At 35.1% G+C, this 19630-nt stretch overlaps 1 protein-coding gene and 1 long non-coding RNA gene across 11 annotated transcripts in view; one reads left to right on the top strand and one right to left on the bottom strand.

Moving 5' to 3' along the window:
- Positions 1-10607, bottom strand: part of dock3 (dedicator of cytokinesis 3) — a 185198-nt gene extending 174591 nt beyond the window's left edge. For 5 of the 10 annotated variants that reach the window (XR_010529355.1, XM_065259814.2, XM_065259819.2 and 2 more), the window contains exon 1: positions 10078-10607. Coding sequence is in view for 9 of the 10 variants with exons in the window: in XM_065259814.2 (XP_065115886.1) it covers positions 10078-10114 (37 nt within the window). In the remaining variant the exon portion in view is untranslated. The remainder of the gene's footprint in view (positions 1-10077) is intronic. The other 5 variants (XM_065259813.1, XM_065259818.1, XM_065259820.2 and 2 more) reach the window with 1 other exon arrangement.
- Positions 10608-18234: 7627 nt separating this feature from the next.
- Positions 18235-19479, top strand: LOC135740825 (uncharacterized). The gene is made up of 4 exons (XR_010529264.2): positions 18235-18294; positions 18398-18730; positions 18832-18954; positions 19280-19479. It is a non-coding gene; the product is annotated as an uncharacterized lncRNA (long non-coding RNA).
- The last annotated feature ends 151 nt before the right edge of the window (positions 19480-19630 follow it).

The raw sequence follows: 19630 nt of genomic DNA, 5'->3' as shown, positions 1-19630 counted from the left end.
GGCTTCTGTTTCACTGCAGTTGCCATAACAACAAAGGATCTCTCCGTCAGAATCTCACAATGTTTACGGCCCTTCTGCTGGGCCCGTCTATAAGAGGGATGACTTACATCCTTATGGGAAACAGGAAGATACCACGATCACACACATGTTGAAGTTTTACAGCTTTTACAAAAATACAAAACGTGTGGACTGCAGCATCGAGAACCAAATGCAATACAAAGATTGAGTTTAGGAGACTTCTGATCTTGTAAGCTCACAGTTTAGTGACGGCTTGGTGACATCTGGCTTAATCCATGGAGGACAATAAACTGCACTTTAACTTATGAAATTATTGTTGAGAAACATTTAATCATGCGACTGAAAGAGATCTACTCCAGTTTGTTCAGCTTGCCTGATTGATTCGATCCCAACTGTCTAAACAACCCACAGGCGACAAAGTCAGGGATTGCAAAAGCTCAGCTCAGGATAACCCTCGGGTGAATGTTTTACTAATGAGCTGACAGCTGCTCAGTCGAGCCATTCAGGAGCATCGTGTTTGGCCGGAGGAAAAGGTAAATAGAGGAATCCGTGGCAGCACTTTCATGGTGATTATGTTGTTATTGACATAAGTCCTGGGATTTCATGTTTGAGGAGTATCTAACTGAGGATTTGACGAATGGTTTGTGCTTGTTAGAAAACCGTGGTAAACACATTTGCTGCCAGACCTCTTCAGGTAAGAATTGGTGTGTTGAAGAAAGCATCTGTGTTCAGCACCATGGACAGCGCTACATTGAAACCACATCATCTTTTACTCTGTCACCTTCACCTTCATCTTATAATGATTACAATACAGCTCAAACAAACAGTGATGTGTCCTTAAGGACTGAAAGTGACTTTGTACAGGACTTCTCATGCTAATTGCTTTCCTATGACAAATCGCTTTGCTTCGCTTTGATTTCCTCACCTCTGTAAGTCACTTTGGATAGACGTGTCTGCTGAATGCCTAAATGTAGACCCCCAGAGATAAACAGAAACTAGGATTTTCTTTTTCTGTGTAGCTCAGTGGTAAAGCAGTGCATTAGGAATGCAAAAAGTCATGGGTTCGAACACAAACTGATAAAAATACCTTGTAATGAACTGTAAGTCACTTTGGATAAAAGCGTCTGCCAAATGCATAAAAATATGCACAAATATTTTATTAAAAAAAATGACAAAGAAATATATTTAGTATTTATGCAGTATTAACATAAATTTGTAACACTGTCCATGTTAACTGATTTCTACAGAAGGTAGAGTTTTTTCTAGGGCTGTCAAACGATTAATCGTGATTAATCGCCTACAAAATAAAGTTTGTGTTTGCACATTATATGTGTTTTTACTGTGTGTGATTATTATTTAAATATAAATACACCAACACACATACATTTCAACATTTAGTTAAAAAAAAGTTATAAATATATTATTTATTTTAGGGCTGTCAAAAGATTAATCGCATCTAGAATAAAAGTTTGTTTACATAACATGTGTGTGTACTGTGTATAATTATTATTTATATATAAAAACACCACAATCATGTATATGTTAAAGAAAAAATTGTTATATTAATATATCAAATATTTATATTTATTTATTACACGGCTCTCTGGAATGCTTGATTCTGATTGGTCAGTTGAGACATTTGCAGGTTCGTTCTTTTCAAATAATAACCGCTCCAAAATAATAACGCATAGCCGGTACTACTTTTACGAGTAAGATCGCTCCGCGCCAATAAAGATTACTGTTTGTTTGGCGCCATCTTGTGACAAACACTGGACAACCACGACAAGACACAGAGAGCTTACTGAGACTGAACTTGACAAAATAGAGCATGACAGCTACGAAGCCAACACACAAAAAAATACAGAATGGGCATTAAAACTTCTCAAAGACTGGCTAAAAGAGAAAAAAATGGAGACAGACAAGTATGAAGCAGAGGATCTTAATAAGGTATTACGATCATTTTATGCATCTGTGCAAAGTTTCGCGGAAGGATAAAAATGTTAATTTAAAACAAATATGCCAATAAAATGTTTCAAATTCATATTCATGTCCAGTTTTTTTTCTTATGTGACAAGTAGCCGTGTAATAAGCGGGATAATGTAGAGTCAGCCGGTAGTTATCGGGAAATAAGCCCCTTCAGTGTGATACAAGACCCTCCGCTTCGCGTCGGGTCCTGATCACACTGTCGGGGCTTATTTCCCGATAACTACCGGCTGCCTCTACATTATCCCTTACATATAATATCAATTATATAAATCTATATATACAGTATATAAATGGTAATATTTCTTAAATATATACATGAATGTGTGTTTGTGTGTTTATATACACATAATATTCAAACACAGTACACACATATGTTATGTAAACACAAACTTTTATTTTGGATGTGATTAATCGCGATTAATCTTTTGACAGCCCTAATTTATTTATATATACTATAAATTATATAAAATATAAATAAATATATATTTACATGTAATTGTTTCTTAAATACATACATGAATGTCTGTGTATTTATATATGCATAATAATTACACACAGTACACAAACATATAATATGCAAACACAAACTTCTATTTTTTTGCGATTAATCACGATTAATCGTTTTACAGCCCTAGTTTTTTCTATTTCTTTTGAAGCACGTCCGATGTTGTTAAATCATGGTGTACAAACTTGCTTCGCATTTGACAAATAATGGTGAAAAAATGGTCCCAAGCGCTCAGTACCGTTTAAAAAGGTCTTAATTTGTACCATTTCGGTACAGTTATGTATACATGTGGTACGAGTATGTACTAATATGAATTCTTTAGGTACAATAGTGTGGTAGCAGGGTACCACCCCAGCTAAATTTTTGACCATTTTTTCATACAGTATGTAATGTCTTGCTTCATGCTACAGTACATTACACAAGTAGATACAGCACTTCACAGTACAAACAACACAATGAGTTATAAACTCATATTCAATGAAATGATACAGTCTTGAAAAATGCTCCTGGTCCAATTGTACATGAATGGTACAAGCCATTATGAAGACAAAAATGTCTGTCTAAGAAAAAGCTTGTGCACTTAACGTCCTGTCTCTGGTATTTTAACATCATAAATAATACATGGGATGCTATAGAGGAGTAATTGCTAAGACTGATAGGCCTACTCAGTGGACTTCTGTTTGAATTTATTTGCACTTACAAGCCTTTTCTGACATTTATAGAAATCATATGAAGAGTTTGGTTTCAAAACGTGATTAAATGAGTTACCATCAAAATCAGTATTATATTAGGTCAGTATTAAAAAGTAAATCTTTCATTTTATGCAAAATCCGATATCCGCCATGTTATTCATCTTTTCTCCATTTTTTCCAAACCGTGACAAACGCCAGTCCTCCTTCTCTGCAGAATGCAATAAACGTTTTGTAACCAAACTCTTCATATTTAGTCATAAACTGCAAACATGAGTCATTACTAAGCAAAAATAACATTCTAATTACATTATCAACTATAAATGTAACAAGTAAACATACTGTTGTCAATTCATCCATAATACTCACATTCAGAGAAACCCATTAGATGCGGGACAGCTCTAGAAGACTTTATTAAGACAGCTTATTAAATAGCTTTCAAATGCACAATGGAAGACACAATTAGGAATTGAAAGGGTTTGGTTTAACATAAAATCGATATTCAGCGCCTCTAACAAACATTCAATGTTAGTTGTGCAGAGGAAGCTTGACAAACAAAGAGCGTGTGAGCTACGAATGACAGGACTCGCATGTCAATGCTATTTCCCATCCGGCTTCCTTTTTTTCTGCCAAAATTTGTGTCTGCTTACGGCGTGACAGTGACATTTGCGACCGAACACGTGGAAGAACCCCTCTGGTCAGGCAAATCCTATAAACTCTTAAGAGGTGCGTATGTGGTAAAACATTGACTGTGTGGATGCTGTGTTTTATGTCTGTTTATCTGTCTCTCCATGTGTTTCTTTCTCATTACTCGTAGTTTATCAAATGAATAGCCATGAAATTAAGAAACACTCCAGCTGTTTCATATGGCTGTATAGTGGAGACAGAACAGAGACTAAAATAAACGCAGTTACAGTTTTACTGCTTTCAAGTGCCAGCAGCTGAGCATCTGAATTTACACAATCAAGTCCTAAAATATGCAGAAATATGTTACAGAGTGACTTATGTACAAAAACTATTGTGCATTTTCTGCAGATGTAAATATTTCTGGCGTGTTGCTAGGGTCGTAGAAATGGTTCCCAGGGTGTGGCAATACTGGCTGTTTATGGAGTTTATAGGGTGTTTATTGTAATTCCTAAGTGGTTGCAGGATGATCCATGATGTCTTTATTGTATTTGGGTCCATACATTGGTCAAAAAATGGTCACTGGGGTCATAATATGTACCATTTTGCTACAAATATGTATATATTTGGTACCAGTATGTACCTCTGAGGTACTAATATGAACTCTTTAGGAGAAATTTTTGAAAGGGTACTCCCCGGAGACAGGTAGGGATCTTTTTTTGCTTTGTACATATATTTCAGGATTTTTATCGATCCACAAGCCAAGTAACTAATCACATACTGTATAATAATAGGAGATTCACTAAAGTTTAATATTTATGGTTAGGCCGTAGTTTCAGAGTTCACACAGGTCCTTGAAATCTGTAAAAGTTTGTGAATCTGGGGAAAAAATTCAAGGCGCTGGAAAGTTTTTCAAAACATACATACATAGATGCAGGTCCTTGAAAGTGCTTGAATCTATTTTATGCAAGAAGTTTTCTGGGGAAAAAATTCATATTATTCCCTGTATAGTGTAGGATAATATCATAAAAATGGTAAACTTTTTTTAGCGGCATCTAGTGGTGAGGTTGCGTATGGCAACCAATAGGTCAGTCCACTGTTCACCCCTCACTTTTGAAACGCATAGAGAAGTTACGGTAGCCGCCACCGGAAAAACATGTCATCATCGGAGACAACTTAGTAAAAAAAGTTTGTCCATTAAGGGCTTCTGTAGAAACATGACGGCACAAAATGGCGACTTCCACGTAAGGGGACCCTCATGTATGTAGATAAAACGTCTCATTCTAAGGTAATAAAACATAACGGTTCATTATAAAAAGATCTTTATACACCCCTGATAATATAGTTTTGTATATTATTTAGCATTTCTGTCAAGAGATCTTTTTAAAAATTACACACTGCACCTTTAACTGTTCGCTTTAAATGCTTATATCTTCTGTATGCGAATGTTGATTCATACCAAAATGCTTTTTTGCATAGTTGGGTTTGACACATGAAAACGTTGTCTCGGGTTATGTATGTTACTGTTGTTTCCTGTGAAGGGAACGAGACGCTGCGTCTCCCTTGTCATACTTCCTGCGTCCCTGTAACGCCGTCTATCGCAATATTTCAGATAGCGATATACTTCCTGGCTCCCGCGTCACCCTGTCTTTGTCGTTAAGCCTCATCATTTGTTGAATTTGATATACACATTCAGACGCACTTACCCCTGGAGGCGTCCCCAAAGTGTCACCGCAGTGACGCAACGCGAGTTCCCTTGAAAGGCAACTGTAACAATGTATCTTAAATGGTAACACGATGTAACCTTGCTCTCACTTGAAATGTGTCCCCACATTTAGGCTTTGAATTTGAGGGAATTGGACTTGGAAAGTCCTTGAAAGGTCCTTGAATTTGAAGTTAACTTATAGGTGTGGGAACCCTGTAACTTGCTAAAATCATGAGAAGCCTGCCTGACTTTAACAAACAATAACTAACTATAAATAAGTCAGTATCTGAAATGTTTCTTAGTTCAACCTTCTACTTTTTGTATAAAACACAAAAACAAAACAGAAAATCTAAAACCTTGAGCGCTTTATTCATCTTGTATAATGTCTGGATCTTCTGAACAACATGGCCACCCTCTTTCTCGCCCATGACAGCATACTTATACTTGCCCAATCCAGCTATAATACTTTAATTGAGCGCCGTCTTTTCATTAAGCGAAGATGAATATTCAAACACAAATATCCAAAGTGTCCTCGGGCGCAGCAGGGGAGCCGGGGCCTCTATAGCCATTCATTCGATACAGATTAAATTAAGAGACAAAATACTTCCCCCCATCTGCCTGTTAACTTGATAGTTTTAGTGGCGCTTCGACAAGCCAGCCTGAGACTTCATGTTTGCTGTTTGCAATTATCACGTCTATCAACACATCGTAAGTGCTAATGTTGCCATTAAACAACGAAAGGATCCTGATGTCAGACATCCGACATGGAAACTCACGGAAAATGTGCGTGTGACTATAATGTGGAGGCACTTAAGAGTGTTATAGTATAAGCAGATAATGGGAAACATTACTTTTATATAAATAGCATGCATCCATTTTGCGACATAGCGCTATAATAAATAAGAATTGCAATGTGTTTCATGACATAAGTGTGTAAATAAAACACGGATAATTTCACCTTCGGGCAAATCGAATAATCTGAGATTTGACTCCCACTGAAAGGACTGCCATTTGCAAATGTGCACTAAATGTAACGTTATGCAACACCTCAGGAAAATGGGAATATATGCGCAAATTGCACATCACTTCTAGACAGCTGAAATTCACCTCTTCAACCTCAAAATTGGACGATTGGTCCTCTTGCAGAACATTTTTATCTTATTATCTTCATTATACCAACAATGTCACCTATGACTCTGCTTTCCTGCGAAAGAAACTAAAATGAGGCCACGCTTGGCGTATAACCAGCCTCAAACTATATCTGTTGGGAAACATCTACTGTACCTATGAAAAGTCGCCGATAGCTCCCAGTTTCAACCGATCGAGTTCAATTCATACCCAGGGCGGTAATAAGTCAAGTCGTCTAAATGACAAGGTTAATGTAAAAGACCTACTAATGTAGAATCAATGTTGAAACAACATCAGCTAAATGAGTCTTCTACAGTAAATGTAGGCGAGAGGAGAAAAATGGCCTTCATTGATGTAAGCTGTGTGGTGCATTAGCAGGCTAGGGGGTTAGCATCACATTCAACATGCTCATTGCATTACAAAGACTCATTCACACAACACCAGCGTGAATAGCTGTTTTTCAACGGCGTGCCAGAGAGGCCGGCCCTTTTGGAGAGCGTCCACCAGTTGCCACCTTCTCCTGCATCGGAATGTAAAGCTCCCATCCTTTTGACAGATCTACATTCATAGATTTACAATCAGTAGTCTGTTCACATCGTTTCTCTTTTTACTTAAATATAATTCAATGTATTTTGATAAAGAAGAAGATATTTGGCTAAACGATGGTAAGCACACGGTTGACGGTATCCATTGACTTTCATAGTATTTGTTAGGACTGCATGATATATTGCTATTTGTTTTTCCTGCTATGGAAGTCGATGGGTGAGGTCGACAGTCATTTATCAAATTTTTTGTGTTTAACAGAATCTCATACAGGATTAGACCAACATGAGGGTGAGGAAATGATGACAAAATCTTCATTTTGGGTGAACTATGTCTCTTTAAACCTAATACAACAATCTATCGACACAAAATTTATTAAACAAATTGATTTCTTAATAAAAAGTCTCAAACTAACCAGGGGTGCGTTTCCTGAACAACACAGCCCAGTCTCACGAAATTATGTACCTGTTGTCCCGTAATTTTTTGATTATTTTTCGTGATACTGTCGAATTTTTGTGTTTTTTCGTTAACGTATTACACATTTCTGTGTCATTGTCACGTATTGGTTACTCAACTGTTTTGTCCTATTTTACATAAAATGTCATCCTTACCCAAACCCAACTCTAACCGTGGGTTCACACCAGCCGCGTTTGAGGCGTCAAATTCGCGTCTACCGCGTCTAGTTGGAAGCTTGAACATTTTGAGTGTACTCGCTTCATTCGCGCGTGAAATTCTAGTCATCAAAAGATTCACGGGAAATTCGCGTCATGTGAGGGGCTTCTGCGACTCCGCTCGTTTTCTGTAATCACGTCACTACTAGAGCAAGCTCCTGATTGGTTAACGCGGCGCGCCAAAGTCCAAATTTTTTAACTTGCGCGTTTGCCGCTGCAACGCTTAATTTGCACCATTCGCCCGAACTAGACGCGTTTAGCTCTATAATGCATTTAGCGTGGCGCGATAGATGCGATTCCGCCTCATTCGCGCCGCGAGACCTCCAGATGCGCGGCAACGTGTCTTTATATTGACTTAACATTGAAATCATTTGCGCTTTACGCCTCTACCATGGCTGGTGTGAACGCAGCATAACCCTAACGCCAGGCGACAATGGTTTAAAAATCAGAAAATATAAAAAAATAAATCAGAAAAAAATTGTATAAACCAATACTTAAAGTGACATCCTAACGCAAACACCAAATCTAACCCTAAACTGAAGCAAGAATTGTTTGAAAATAGGAAAAACCAGTTGAGTAACCAATACGTGACAATGACACATGAACAGAAATTCGTGACAGTATCCCGAAGAGAATCAAAAAATTACTATAGGTACATAATTTTGTGAGACTGGAAAGGAACAACAACATAACTCATTGCAACACCACCATTATACGATGCATAGTTATCGTATACAATCGTATACTTATTAAAAAGTACAAAGCAGAAATGTCCTGATTTATAAAATATAACGTTAAGTTATCTATTAAAATAGTTTAAAATGCTGTAATAACAAAATATTAAACAGACACAATATGAAAGCTTACAGCCAATAAAATCTTGCTTTTAGAAAACTAAAATGATTGTTCTCGCCTCTTAAGTGCCATTTCTTTAAAATATCCAACACTGTCAGAAACAATGGCCAAAAATGGTCCCTGGGGCCAAAAAAGTACACCTTTGCACCTAAAGAGTACATATTGGTTCATCATTTGGTACCAAATAGTGCATAGGCTATATACATACTCAACTGCATATATACTTTTATATCTTTATAAAGTGTAATGATGGCTTTGGACCATATTTGCTCTCCATATTTATTAGTTAAAAGACAACGTTTCGACCAAGCAGGTCTTTGTCAGGTCAGACAAACATTTTGTCAACATCTTTGGACCATTTTTGACCATTTTCTTCTGACAGTAAGAGAACAAAAATATCCAATAACTGAACTAAATCCCATAACATAAAGATTCCTCAAGCCACTACTACAACATTTGAATAGCGAGTAAATTACATCTGCCAGAGATGCTGAGGGCTGCCATTTTGTATTATGACTCACACGAGCACAGGAAGTGAAGCGACAGGGCGACAGAGTCTAGTAACAAAATAACTCATCTGATTAATCTGCATTTGATCTGTTTTTGCAAGATGATACATAACCAATCATTTAATGCTGCTCTCTTTAACACCGTGACTCATCAGGCCATCATGAGACAAACAACTAAAATGTACTGCAATGTTACAACCACTGTGATTCAGACAAGCACTATTTTTGCATTCATTAATGTTTAGTTTACTAATGACCATCATAGCAAGCATGAACCCTGATAAAGTCTGATCTTGTCAATAAAAGCTGGGGATGATGTGATGCATTTTACTGGATATTGCACTGCAGATGCATTTCGGTGCATGATCTCCAAATTATCAATTTCTTTTATTTTTATTCCTAAGCTTATGTTGAGCATTTCTGCATTAAAAATATGGTGGTTAGCTTTATCGTATCGTGATTTTATTATAATCCTTATTATTATTAGTGATGTTTGGGTATTTTCCTCTGTGCACCTGTTGGAAACGCACTCGTCTTGGCGCCCCCTGTCGGTCACGTGTTATATCTGCAGTGTGTACTACTGTAACATCATGTTAGTATTCAACAGTCGTGCCGACAGATTTACATCACGATTTTTACAAAAACATCCAAAATATATTAAAGTGTCAAAGAAGATGACAAATATCTCCATAGCATTTACATAAACATTTACATTTCATTGCTTTGTGTTTTATACGACGCATCCGTCCTTTACATTCCCTAATCATTCAAATGACACATAAAATACAGTCGCTATTTAATTAAAGCATATAAAGAGTCATAAAACCCAAATCTTTCAACTCACCCACTCCGATTTTCTCGTCCTCAGTCGGTGTCCACATGATCCCGGTAAAATCACCAAGATAAGAGAAGAGTTTTGATGAAATGACACATGAAAGTAAACGCAAACGTGTTTATTTCACAGCTGTGTCATATTAAACATCAGCTCTGATTCTCCATCCGCGCGTCTGGGTCTCTGTTACGGATGCAGCCGCATCTTAGAAGGATGGAGACAATCATTTATTTATTTCATCGGCTCGGTCAGTCGGTGATTCACCGCCGCAATCCGTTAAATCACCCCGAGGACGAACTAGTCACGCGAGTTACGGGCGCGTGTGGCGTTTCGTGCGCGATTTTGAGGTGATTCGCGATGTTGAGTAGCCTACGTGTGTCACGGGAGACTCTTCGGAATCAGCGCCGGTGCTGCGCCATCTTCATCTCTCGTCCGTTCGCCGTCACATGACGCAGAGACTGTCGCTCTTTAACGGGACGCGCGCTTTACCAGACGGTAGCGCACGGGAGAGCGCGCGCTCCTGTTGGACTTTTCCCGGACGGGTCGATGTTTCATGACAATTGCAGGTCACACTTCGCATCAGTTGTGGTGCTACTGTGTAATTATGTCACGACACACTGAATAATAGCACAAATGAACAGTATGTACTACAAAACAAATTACCATGGTAACCCCTTTCAGGAGCTTTCTGTCATTTTAACATCTATTTTTTACAAAACACGCATGAAAAAGCCCATAGTAGACAAACTGTAGAAAAATTCTCCCTTAACCATGTAAAACATTACTACTAGCCTAGTAAAGTATAGGATACTGTAGTACTTTGTAGCATAGCATAAATACTATAGTACAAACTGTAAATACTTTAGTTTATACTACTGTTTACTATAGGACGGCTCAAAAACACTAGTTTAAGAGAATTGTACGAGTTTACTATAGTAAATGTTGAATAGTATTTTGTAGTAGTAAATAGAAATATTGTAGTTATTTACTATAGTACTGCTGCAAAACACTATATTATCAGGAGGTTTTACCACAATTTATAGTAAATACTATATTATATATACAGTATTCTGTAGTATTAGGTAAACTGTAGTAAATACTGTAGTATACTATAGTACAGCTCAAAAACACTATAGTATCAGTACATTTTACCACTGTTTACTATAGTAAATATTATTGTATACTGTATAACATTCTGTAGAATTAATAAATATGTAAACTGTAATAAATACTGTAGTATAGTGCATTTCAGAAACTTTATAGTATTAGTAAATTTCACCACTGTTTTACTTTAGTAAATATTATTGTATACTATAGTGTTCGGTAGATTAACATTTATAATAAATACGTAAACCATATTAAATACTATGTAGTATACTACATACTATTTAGCCTAGTATATCTTAGAAACTCTATAGTATCAGGGAATTTTACTACCATTTACTATAGTATTTACTGTTGTAAAGCTCAAAAACACTATAGCATCGGGAAATTTCACCACTGTTTACTATAGTAAATATTATTGTATATAATAGTGTTTTGTTATTTTACTACCGTTACTACAGTAAATATTATTGTATACTATAGTGTTTTGTAGATTTACATATAATAAATATGTAAACCATGGTAAATACTGTAGTATACTACATAGGATTTACTATAGTACAGCCTCAAAAAACACTATAGTATTAGGAACATTTTCCATTGTTTACTATAGTATTACAGCTTAAAAACTCTATAGCATCATTGAATTTCACCACTGTTTACTATAGTAAATATTATTGTATACTATAGTGTTTTGTAGATTTACCCATAATAAATATGTAAACCATGGTAAATACTGTAGTATACTACATAGTATTTAGCCTACTATAGTGCATCTCAGAAACTCAGTATCAGGAAATTTTACTACTCTTTACTATAGTAAATATTATTGTATACTATAGTGTTTTGTTATTTTACTACTGTTACTACAGTAGATATAAGTGTATACTATAGTGTTTTGTAGAATTACCCATAATAAATATGTAAACCATGGTAAATACTGTAGTATACTACATAGTATTTACTATAGTACAACCTCAAAAACACTGTACTGTAGTATTAGGACATTTTACCATTGTTTACTATAGTATTTATTACTATAGTACAGCTTAAAAACTCTATAGCATCAGGGAATTTCACCACTGTTTACTATAGTAAATATTATTGTATATTATAGCAGTATAACTGTAGTAAATACTGAAGTGTACTACATAGTATTTACTAGTGCATCTTAGAAACTCTATAGTATCAGAGAATTTTACTACCGTTTACTATAGTAATTATTATTGTATACTATAGCGTTCTGTAGAATTACACATAATAAATATGTAAACCGTAGAATACTGTATACTACATAGTATTTACTAGTGCATCTTAGAGTATCAGAGAATTTTACTACCATTTACTATAGTATTTACTATAGTACAGTTCAAAGACACTATAGTATTAGGACATTTTACCATTGTTTACTATAGTAAATACTTTTCTGTATTGTTACCTATAGTAAATACATAAGCTGTAGTAAATCCAGTAGTTTACTATAGTACGGCTCAATATCAGTGAATTTTACTACCGTTATTACAGTAAATACTATAGCATAGTCTAGTATTTGTTCATGTGTGAAATTAACCATGTCTTTATTTTAGTAAAAGTGTAGTTAGTTACCATGTTTTTGGTAGGATCGATTTGTATTGCTACAGTTTAACAACAAATTTCATGGTAAACTATAGTTACTATAGTAAATCTATGGTTTATTTGTTAGTTAATTCGCTAGTTAAAATATGGTTAAATTTAGGATTGGATCATAACAATGGTGAAAATATAAAGCTAGCAGTTATATTGTAGTAAAGATTAGTATGTCTTAAATAAGTTTAGGAATGTCAATGACAAATGCAATGCTGATATAATAGCAAACAATAATAGTAAATGAGAATAAAATTAAAATTATATTTTGCATATTTTTGCAAAAGCAACATTTTTATTATGTATTCATTCTGATGCGTTGATCTGATAAAAGCGTTGCAGCGTAAACATGCCACATCTAAATGTGGGTTAACCAGCCATCTGCCAAACCTGTTATAAATCCTAATCTGACTATAATTATCTGGGTATAATTGCGTTGCCAGCCCACATTATCTATGACAAGTGTAAGTGTGCCCTGGGAATTCATGCATTTGTTATTGTTTACCATAAGTCATCCCAGCTACCTGTTGACAGAATATATAACAAACAGATAAGATAAATCATAATGTCTTATTTACACTCTCAATGAAAAATGCTTATTTATTATCATTTTATTTATATCTAATACATGTAGTATTGTGTATGCATGAGATTCTAACCCAAAACTACAAAAAGTGTAGTATCATTATATGAAAATGCAGGTGAAGAGCCCTTCACTTTTTCAAAAGCGTAAGGGGGAGCAGACGGGGCAGGGTGGGATTTTCCTGTCTCATTTACCCAACCATTCATTTAGAAAATTACTTTATCATGCATTAGACAGAAACATACAATCATACTGTACAAATGCATATTTATATTCAAATGCCACTTTTAATATTAGGCTTTAATTTAAAAATAAAAATAAAATGATGAATATTACATTTAAAACAATGCATTTAGATTGTGTGCCATTGCTCCAGATCATCTCAAATGACAATACCTGCTTGCTTTTTCCAAGCCGCTGATACATAAACTCAATTTCACTGTTTATTTTTAGTCAGTATAGAGGTGATTTTCTGCTCACACCTAGATCCTGTGAGAACTGAATAAACATCCCGGACATGAGGTAACCATGGCGACGGGAACAGCAACCTGCCGCATTTTCCGAGGCGGATTAATGGTCATTGTGGGTGTTGCGGATTCTCCTGACCCGCCGAGCGAGTCGCCCACATCAAAAACTTCATCTCAGTATCTCTCATATTCATTCAAAGTCTGCATCTATTGTCACAGAGTTCACAGTTACAAAAGCTTGAGTAGATTTACATTTTTGGGGGGATTTTTGTGTGTGCATTAGGCAGCAACATATAAAGCTGATATAAATATTATATAGGACACAGTACATCAGTATATTCTGCTGTAATAGTCTGAGGGATTTCTGTTTGTTGGCTGAGATTCAGAAGACTCTCGAGCAGAGCCGGCCCAGCCACTAAACGACCATTGCGATTGCAAAGGGCCTCGTGGCCAGCAGAGGGCCCCCTAAAGTCACTTAGCTAGTGGTTGAAAAAAATCATTCATCAAAAGTTACATAAAATAAATATAAATATAAATATTAATTATTTATTATTATGGCAAAGTTAAAAAGGCTGTTACTTGTTATTATAGTTATTATGAAAGTTCGCTAATAAGATCTCTTCCTTGCCGAGATTGATTGACACACAGCATCCAGCACAGCAGCCAATCAGTGCCCGCGATCTATGTGCAGGCGAGCATCCCGCCCACAGAACGCAAAGTTGAGTTGAGCCGGATCGCTGATTCAGACGCGAACTTTTGCTGTTGCTTTAAGGACAATTTCTTTAATGTTATGTGTGTTTGTGCATAAATGCGAAGTAAGTGGATCTTATTTGACTTCGGTAATGACCAAACCTGTGTTCTGTTTGACTTCTCTTTCTTATATTTGCCATCATAACGTGAATTGGTTTATTAAGCTTAATAATTAATATTTAAACGGTTTAACGTGGTAAATTAATTCTGTTACGCTTATATTTCACGTATGCCATTGTCATTTCTACATATTTATGTCATTAGTGTAATTATATTGTTAAACGTCTGAATTTAAAGTGTTTTATGTGTAAGAGTAAACAAACTCATGCGCATATGCGTGGTAACATGTCCAGACAGCGCACCATTGTTAAACCACCTGCTAGCCTTTGCAAAAGTGTATGATGTCACTGTTCAGTGTTTAATATTTAAACTATAGCAATGCATATGACATACAGTAGCCAGCTTTGTTAGATTAATGTTATGAATGCAATGTTAATTGTTAATCTTCAATTATTAATAGTATTTGCAAGTTAATTGTTATTATTCACAAACCTATGTGCCTCTTAAACTCTGTTGTCAATTAAAAATGTTTCTTTAATGGTCAGTGAAAATGACTTTATCAGTCTTTTTATTCAGCAAGTTCATCCGTGTGTATTTGTTGCACTGCACTGCCATTCAGTTCAGTCAGTGGCATCATATTTTTCCTGTTAGACATCAAACATGGAACTCAAATCAAGAACTCAAGGGGGCAGTTTCCCTGAAAGGAATTAAACTAGTCCTAGACTAAAATAAAAGTAGGCTAAGAGCTGTCCAAACTGAAAAAAGCTTGCACTGACATAACTTAAAATACACCAGTGCCCTTTGTTTTGCCTCAATATCCACAGAAATAATGTTTTAAGTAAGGCATTTTTGTTAAAATTAGTTATGTTTTCTAATTAAACTAAGGCCGAGTCCTGTCTTAAGATATTCCCTGTCCGGGACCACCCTAAGGTCTTTTATTGTCATTCTGTAGGCTACAAGTTGCCACATAAGAACAAAATATGTACTCAGGACCAGCAATGTAAAAAAGATCATTAACATACAGTATACATAGAATAATTAAAACATAATTTAATAGACACATTTAAAAAAAAATAACATAGTAGATATAATATGTGCAGTATAGTCATAAGGTAGTCGTTGCTTTTCTTTAGGCCTTACTTAAAACGGACCAAATTTTGCTTAGGGCCCCCAAAGGTCTAGGGCCGGCTCTGCTCTCGAGGCCATGAACACTGAGTCATCCCAATTCAACTGTGAACTCTTCAGATGAAATGAATTTGCTCAGTTTGGATTTTACAAATTTATCAAAAAAGATATTCTTGCTATTGCTTTGTCATGCACAGCTGTGTCTGTGCCTGCATTTGGGTTTAAGTTTGATCACTTAAAACAAAATGTTCTGACATTCTGGTTATGTTTAATAAAGATATGCTTGGATGGACTCTTTATGCTGTGTAAACCATTAACCCAATAGTCTTTATATAACCCAAATGATTTATGTAACAATACATTGAGTTTTTTTGGAGGCTATTATAATAAATATAACACCTGCTAATAAAAACAATAGGTTCAACAATTTTTTGAATGAGGTTTAAACTGGTTTACAGTGACACCACGTGGTATAAATATGAATTGCAAGATTGACACTGCATTTTATTTACTTTCGGGAATGTTATTCAATCCAAATTGTATTAAAAAGGGCTCTGTGTATTTAATCACTTTATTTTGTATTTATTTATAGCATTTTCTGTCTGCTTGGAGACTCTTGGAGTCTGTTCTTATAGTTTACACACCCGTAAATCCATTGAAGCAACTGACGTGATTGGTTGAGAAGATAATTGCATTAAAGAGAAATTGAACAGGTGTTCCTAATAATCCTTTAGGTGAGTGTATACATTGTTAAAGGTTCAAACAACTTGGTTTTGCAAGTCACTTACACCTACTATTTTAAGTTTTGGCTTAAAAAAGTTGACATAACCTTAAAAAAATAATCAATTTCAAATTTCAAAAATGACAATTTTAGTACTATATAGCAGCTTTAAAGAACCATATGGGGGTGATATAGCACCACTATACAGTAGCACCAGATATGGTTCTGTATAGCATCAGATATGGTTCTACTCAGATGATAAAGCTGTTATAACACAACATTGTCTTCAAAAATACCTCTTAGAATGTATTTTTTTATAAAAACAGTAAGTTGTGTGTCTTATTGTGAACACAATCAGTTCAGAAAGAAATCAGATGTGTGTCAGTATTCGTGCTTATCCGGTCTTAAAGTGACAGTACTCTCAAAAAATCTGCTTATGTTTGTGTCATTATATTAAGAAGAAGACAAAAGGAAATCACTTTTGTGGCTTTAAGAAGATTTATTATATTTTATTTATACAATAAAGAAGACATTAAGTTTTATTTTCCGCACCCATTTTTTTGCTGATCTGAAAATGATTCGATTCATGACTCAAAACACGTAAATGTAATTCTTTAACCACTACTATATTGTAAAATGTGTAATTTTAGAGTAGGCATTGAAGTCCACCCTATTTTGCCAAGGTCCACTCAGTTTACAATTTCTGCCCTTGGCACTAATACATATTAGGACCTTTTTAAAGGGTACTGCCCACTGACAGCGGGTACATATTTTGACCACTTCTTTCTGACAGTGTACAGTATGATTTCCCTTGCATAGTGTCTTTACACTCAATATTTTGCCAAACCTTAGTTTTTGTGATCTACTGAAGAAAACATTAAAGATCAGTTTTGAACACATTGTTAACTTTTGAAAATAAAGACACTTCACTGTGCAATAGAAGAACTGTTTTTGGCTGAATGGTTGCATAAACCTTTCTGTTTCTAAAAAAGTGCATTGAAGTGAAAAAATTGTTTAGATTATAAAAAATTAAAAAGAAATGGTTATTTAAAGAACTTCTGACTGAATGACTCACAGAGGAACCAAAATGGTTCTTTGCTATGAAGAACCATTTAAGCACCTTTATATTTTGTGTACTGTTACGTTCCAGGAGGTTAACAGTAACTTGCAAAGTTGAAAGAAAATAATAGCAACACTTATTAAGGCAGTTCATGAGAACATCTAAAAATGGTCTACTAGAGAAACATCGACCTGTTTAAAGCTGAACAACACACTGCTAACAAAACAGGGTCATACTGCTGCTTATACCACGGGTCTGTTGAATGCTGTATTCTGATTGGTTGAGAAATGTTCCATAGATGTTGATTATTTTTCTGTAAACCGCACACCTAACCTTTTAAATGTCTTAAAAATAGGCACCAGAGCAATGTTTGTGGTAACTGTGGTATAAGAGGAATAATTGACTCTGGTCCTTTGAAAAATATGTATAATGCACACTGGTTCCGCTTCGTGCCACATTATTTTAAAAAATAATTCAACGGCCCGTCATCAATTATTTCTTACATATTAGAGTCATAAACAACTTAACAAGTTATAAAGCATTTGTGTGAGTGACTGAGTGTATAAACAGGATTTTGAAGACTAACAATGTGGTCAATGCAAACCTGACTACTTCCTCATGATGTGGTGTATAATACAAAAAGCTCTGGGTTAAAGTTCTCTGTATCTCTATGTGTTAGACTGCATCATGTTTATGGTCACACGCTTTAGAAAAAACATCATGAGGTTACAGCTCTGTAAGTTATTTCTGTTTTCATTTTGTAATCTAAATGTGATGATTAAATATATGTATTATGGGAAATAATCATTATTATATCTGTTTTTATTTCTATCTCTTAGATCTTCTCATATGGGCTCAAACTGTAAATGCTTTGATGGATAAACTAACAGATTTAGGACAGAATGTGACTATAAACTGTGATCTAGATGTGAAAGAGGTTTATTGGATTTTACTAAAACTACCAGATCCACCAGTTATCATATTGCGCTCCACAAAACATAAACCTTTTCACCACAATATAAAATATATACAAAAATATTTTATTCAATCTAAACATCAACTGTTTATCAATAATGTCACTCTTGATGAGTTAGGAGTTTATTACTGTATGAACACAGACTCAGACACAACAAGTAAAACATTCAGCAATGTCACCAGATTACACATCACTAGTAAGTGATTCAATCATGGTAATCATTTACATTTTACTTATACAACTAAAACATCAACTAAACCCTTCAGTGATTGAACAGTGTTTGTTATTAAATTACAGATCCAATTCCAGAAAGCCAAAATAAAACTGAAGTGACGCATGTTGGGCCGACTCTGACAGAATGGAAGATTATTGTCATCGTATTTGCTGCATTTAATGCTGTTATGCTCATCGTGGTTATAGGTGAGTGATTTATACTTTATAAAAGCTTGATATAAAATGAACATTTGTCATTATTTATTCACCCTAATGTTATTCCACATCTGCTTTGATTTTTTTAAACCTACACATTATTGAAGAGTTTTTTCACACTGCACTTCATTATTCATTAGTAATATTCCTGACCAAGCTTTATTTATCCAGTGTTTGTGTCCTGAATTAAAAAATGTCATGTCACATGTGGTTACTTATGCCATTGGTGCACATTTGGACTTGAGTGAAAGAATGTTCATTTTCTGGGTAAAATTTACTTTTAAAATAAAATCTGAATTCATAATTTTATTCAAAGGACTTGCAGTGGCTCTTATTCATGAAAGAACCAGAAAAAGCACAAAACAGTGTGAAGATATTGACCCACAGGAGCTCATGGATTTTGAAAAAGACTCAACCCAAATCCAGGTAAACAAATTATTATTTATTAGAATAATTGATGAAGGGCTGTTGAATGATTTGAAATTAATGCACAACCAAGGTGGTAATGCAGCACTACAGTATGTGAAGCTGGTGTGCATTATATTCAAATAATTTTAAGGACCGGAGTCAATTATTCCTCTTATACCAAAGTTACCACAAACATCGCTCTGGTGCCTATATATTTATAAGACATTTGACCAGTTAAGTGTGCAGTTTACAGATACAT

The sequence above is a fragment of the Paramisgurnus dabryanus genome, chromosome 24 (assembly GCF_030506205.2).
Source record: "Paramisgurnus dabryanus chromosome 24, PD_genome_1.1, whole genome shotgun sequence".
Lineage (NCBI taxonomy): Eukaryota > Metazoa > Chordata > Actinopteri > Cypriniformes > Cobitidae > Paramisgurnus > Paramisgurnus dabryanus.
The sequence above is the reverse complement of the archived record's forward strand: the minus strand, read 5'-3'. Positions and strand labels throughout refer to the sequence as shown.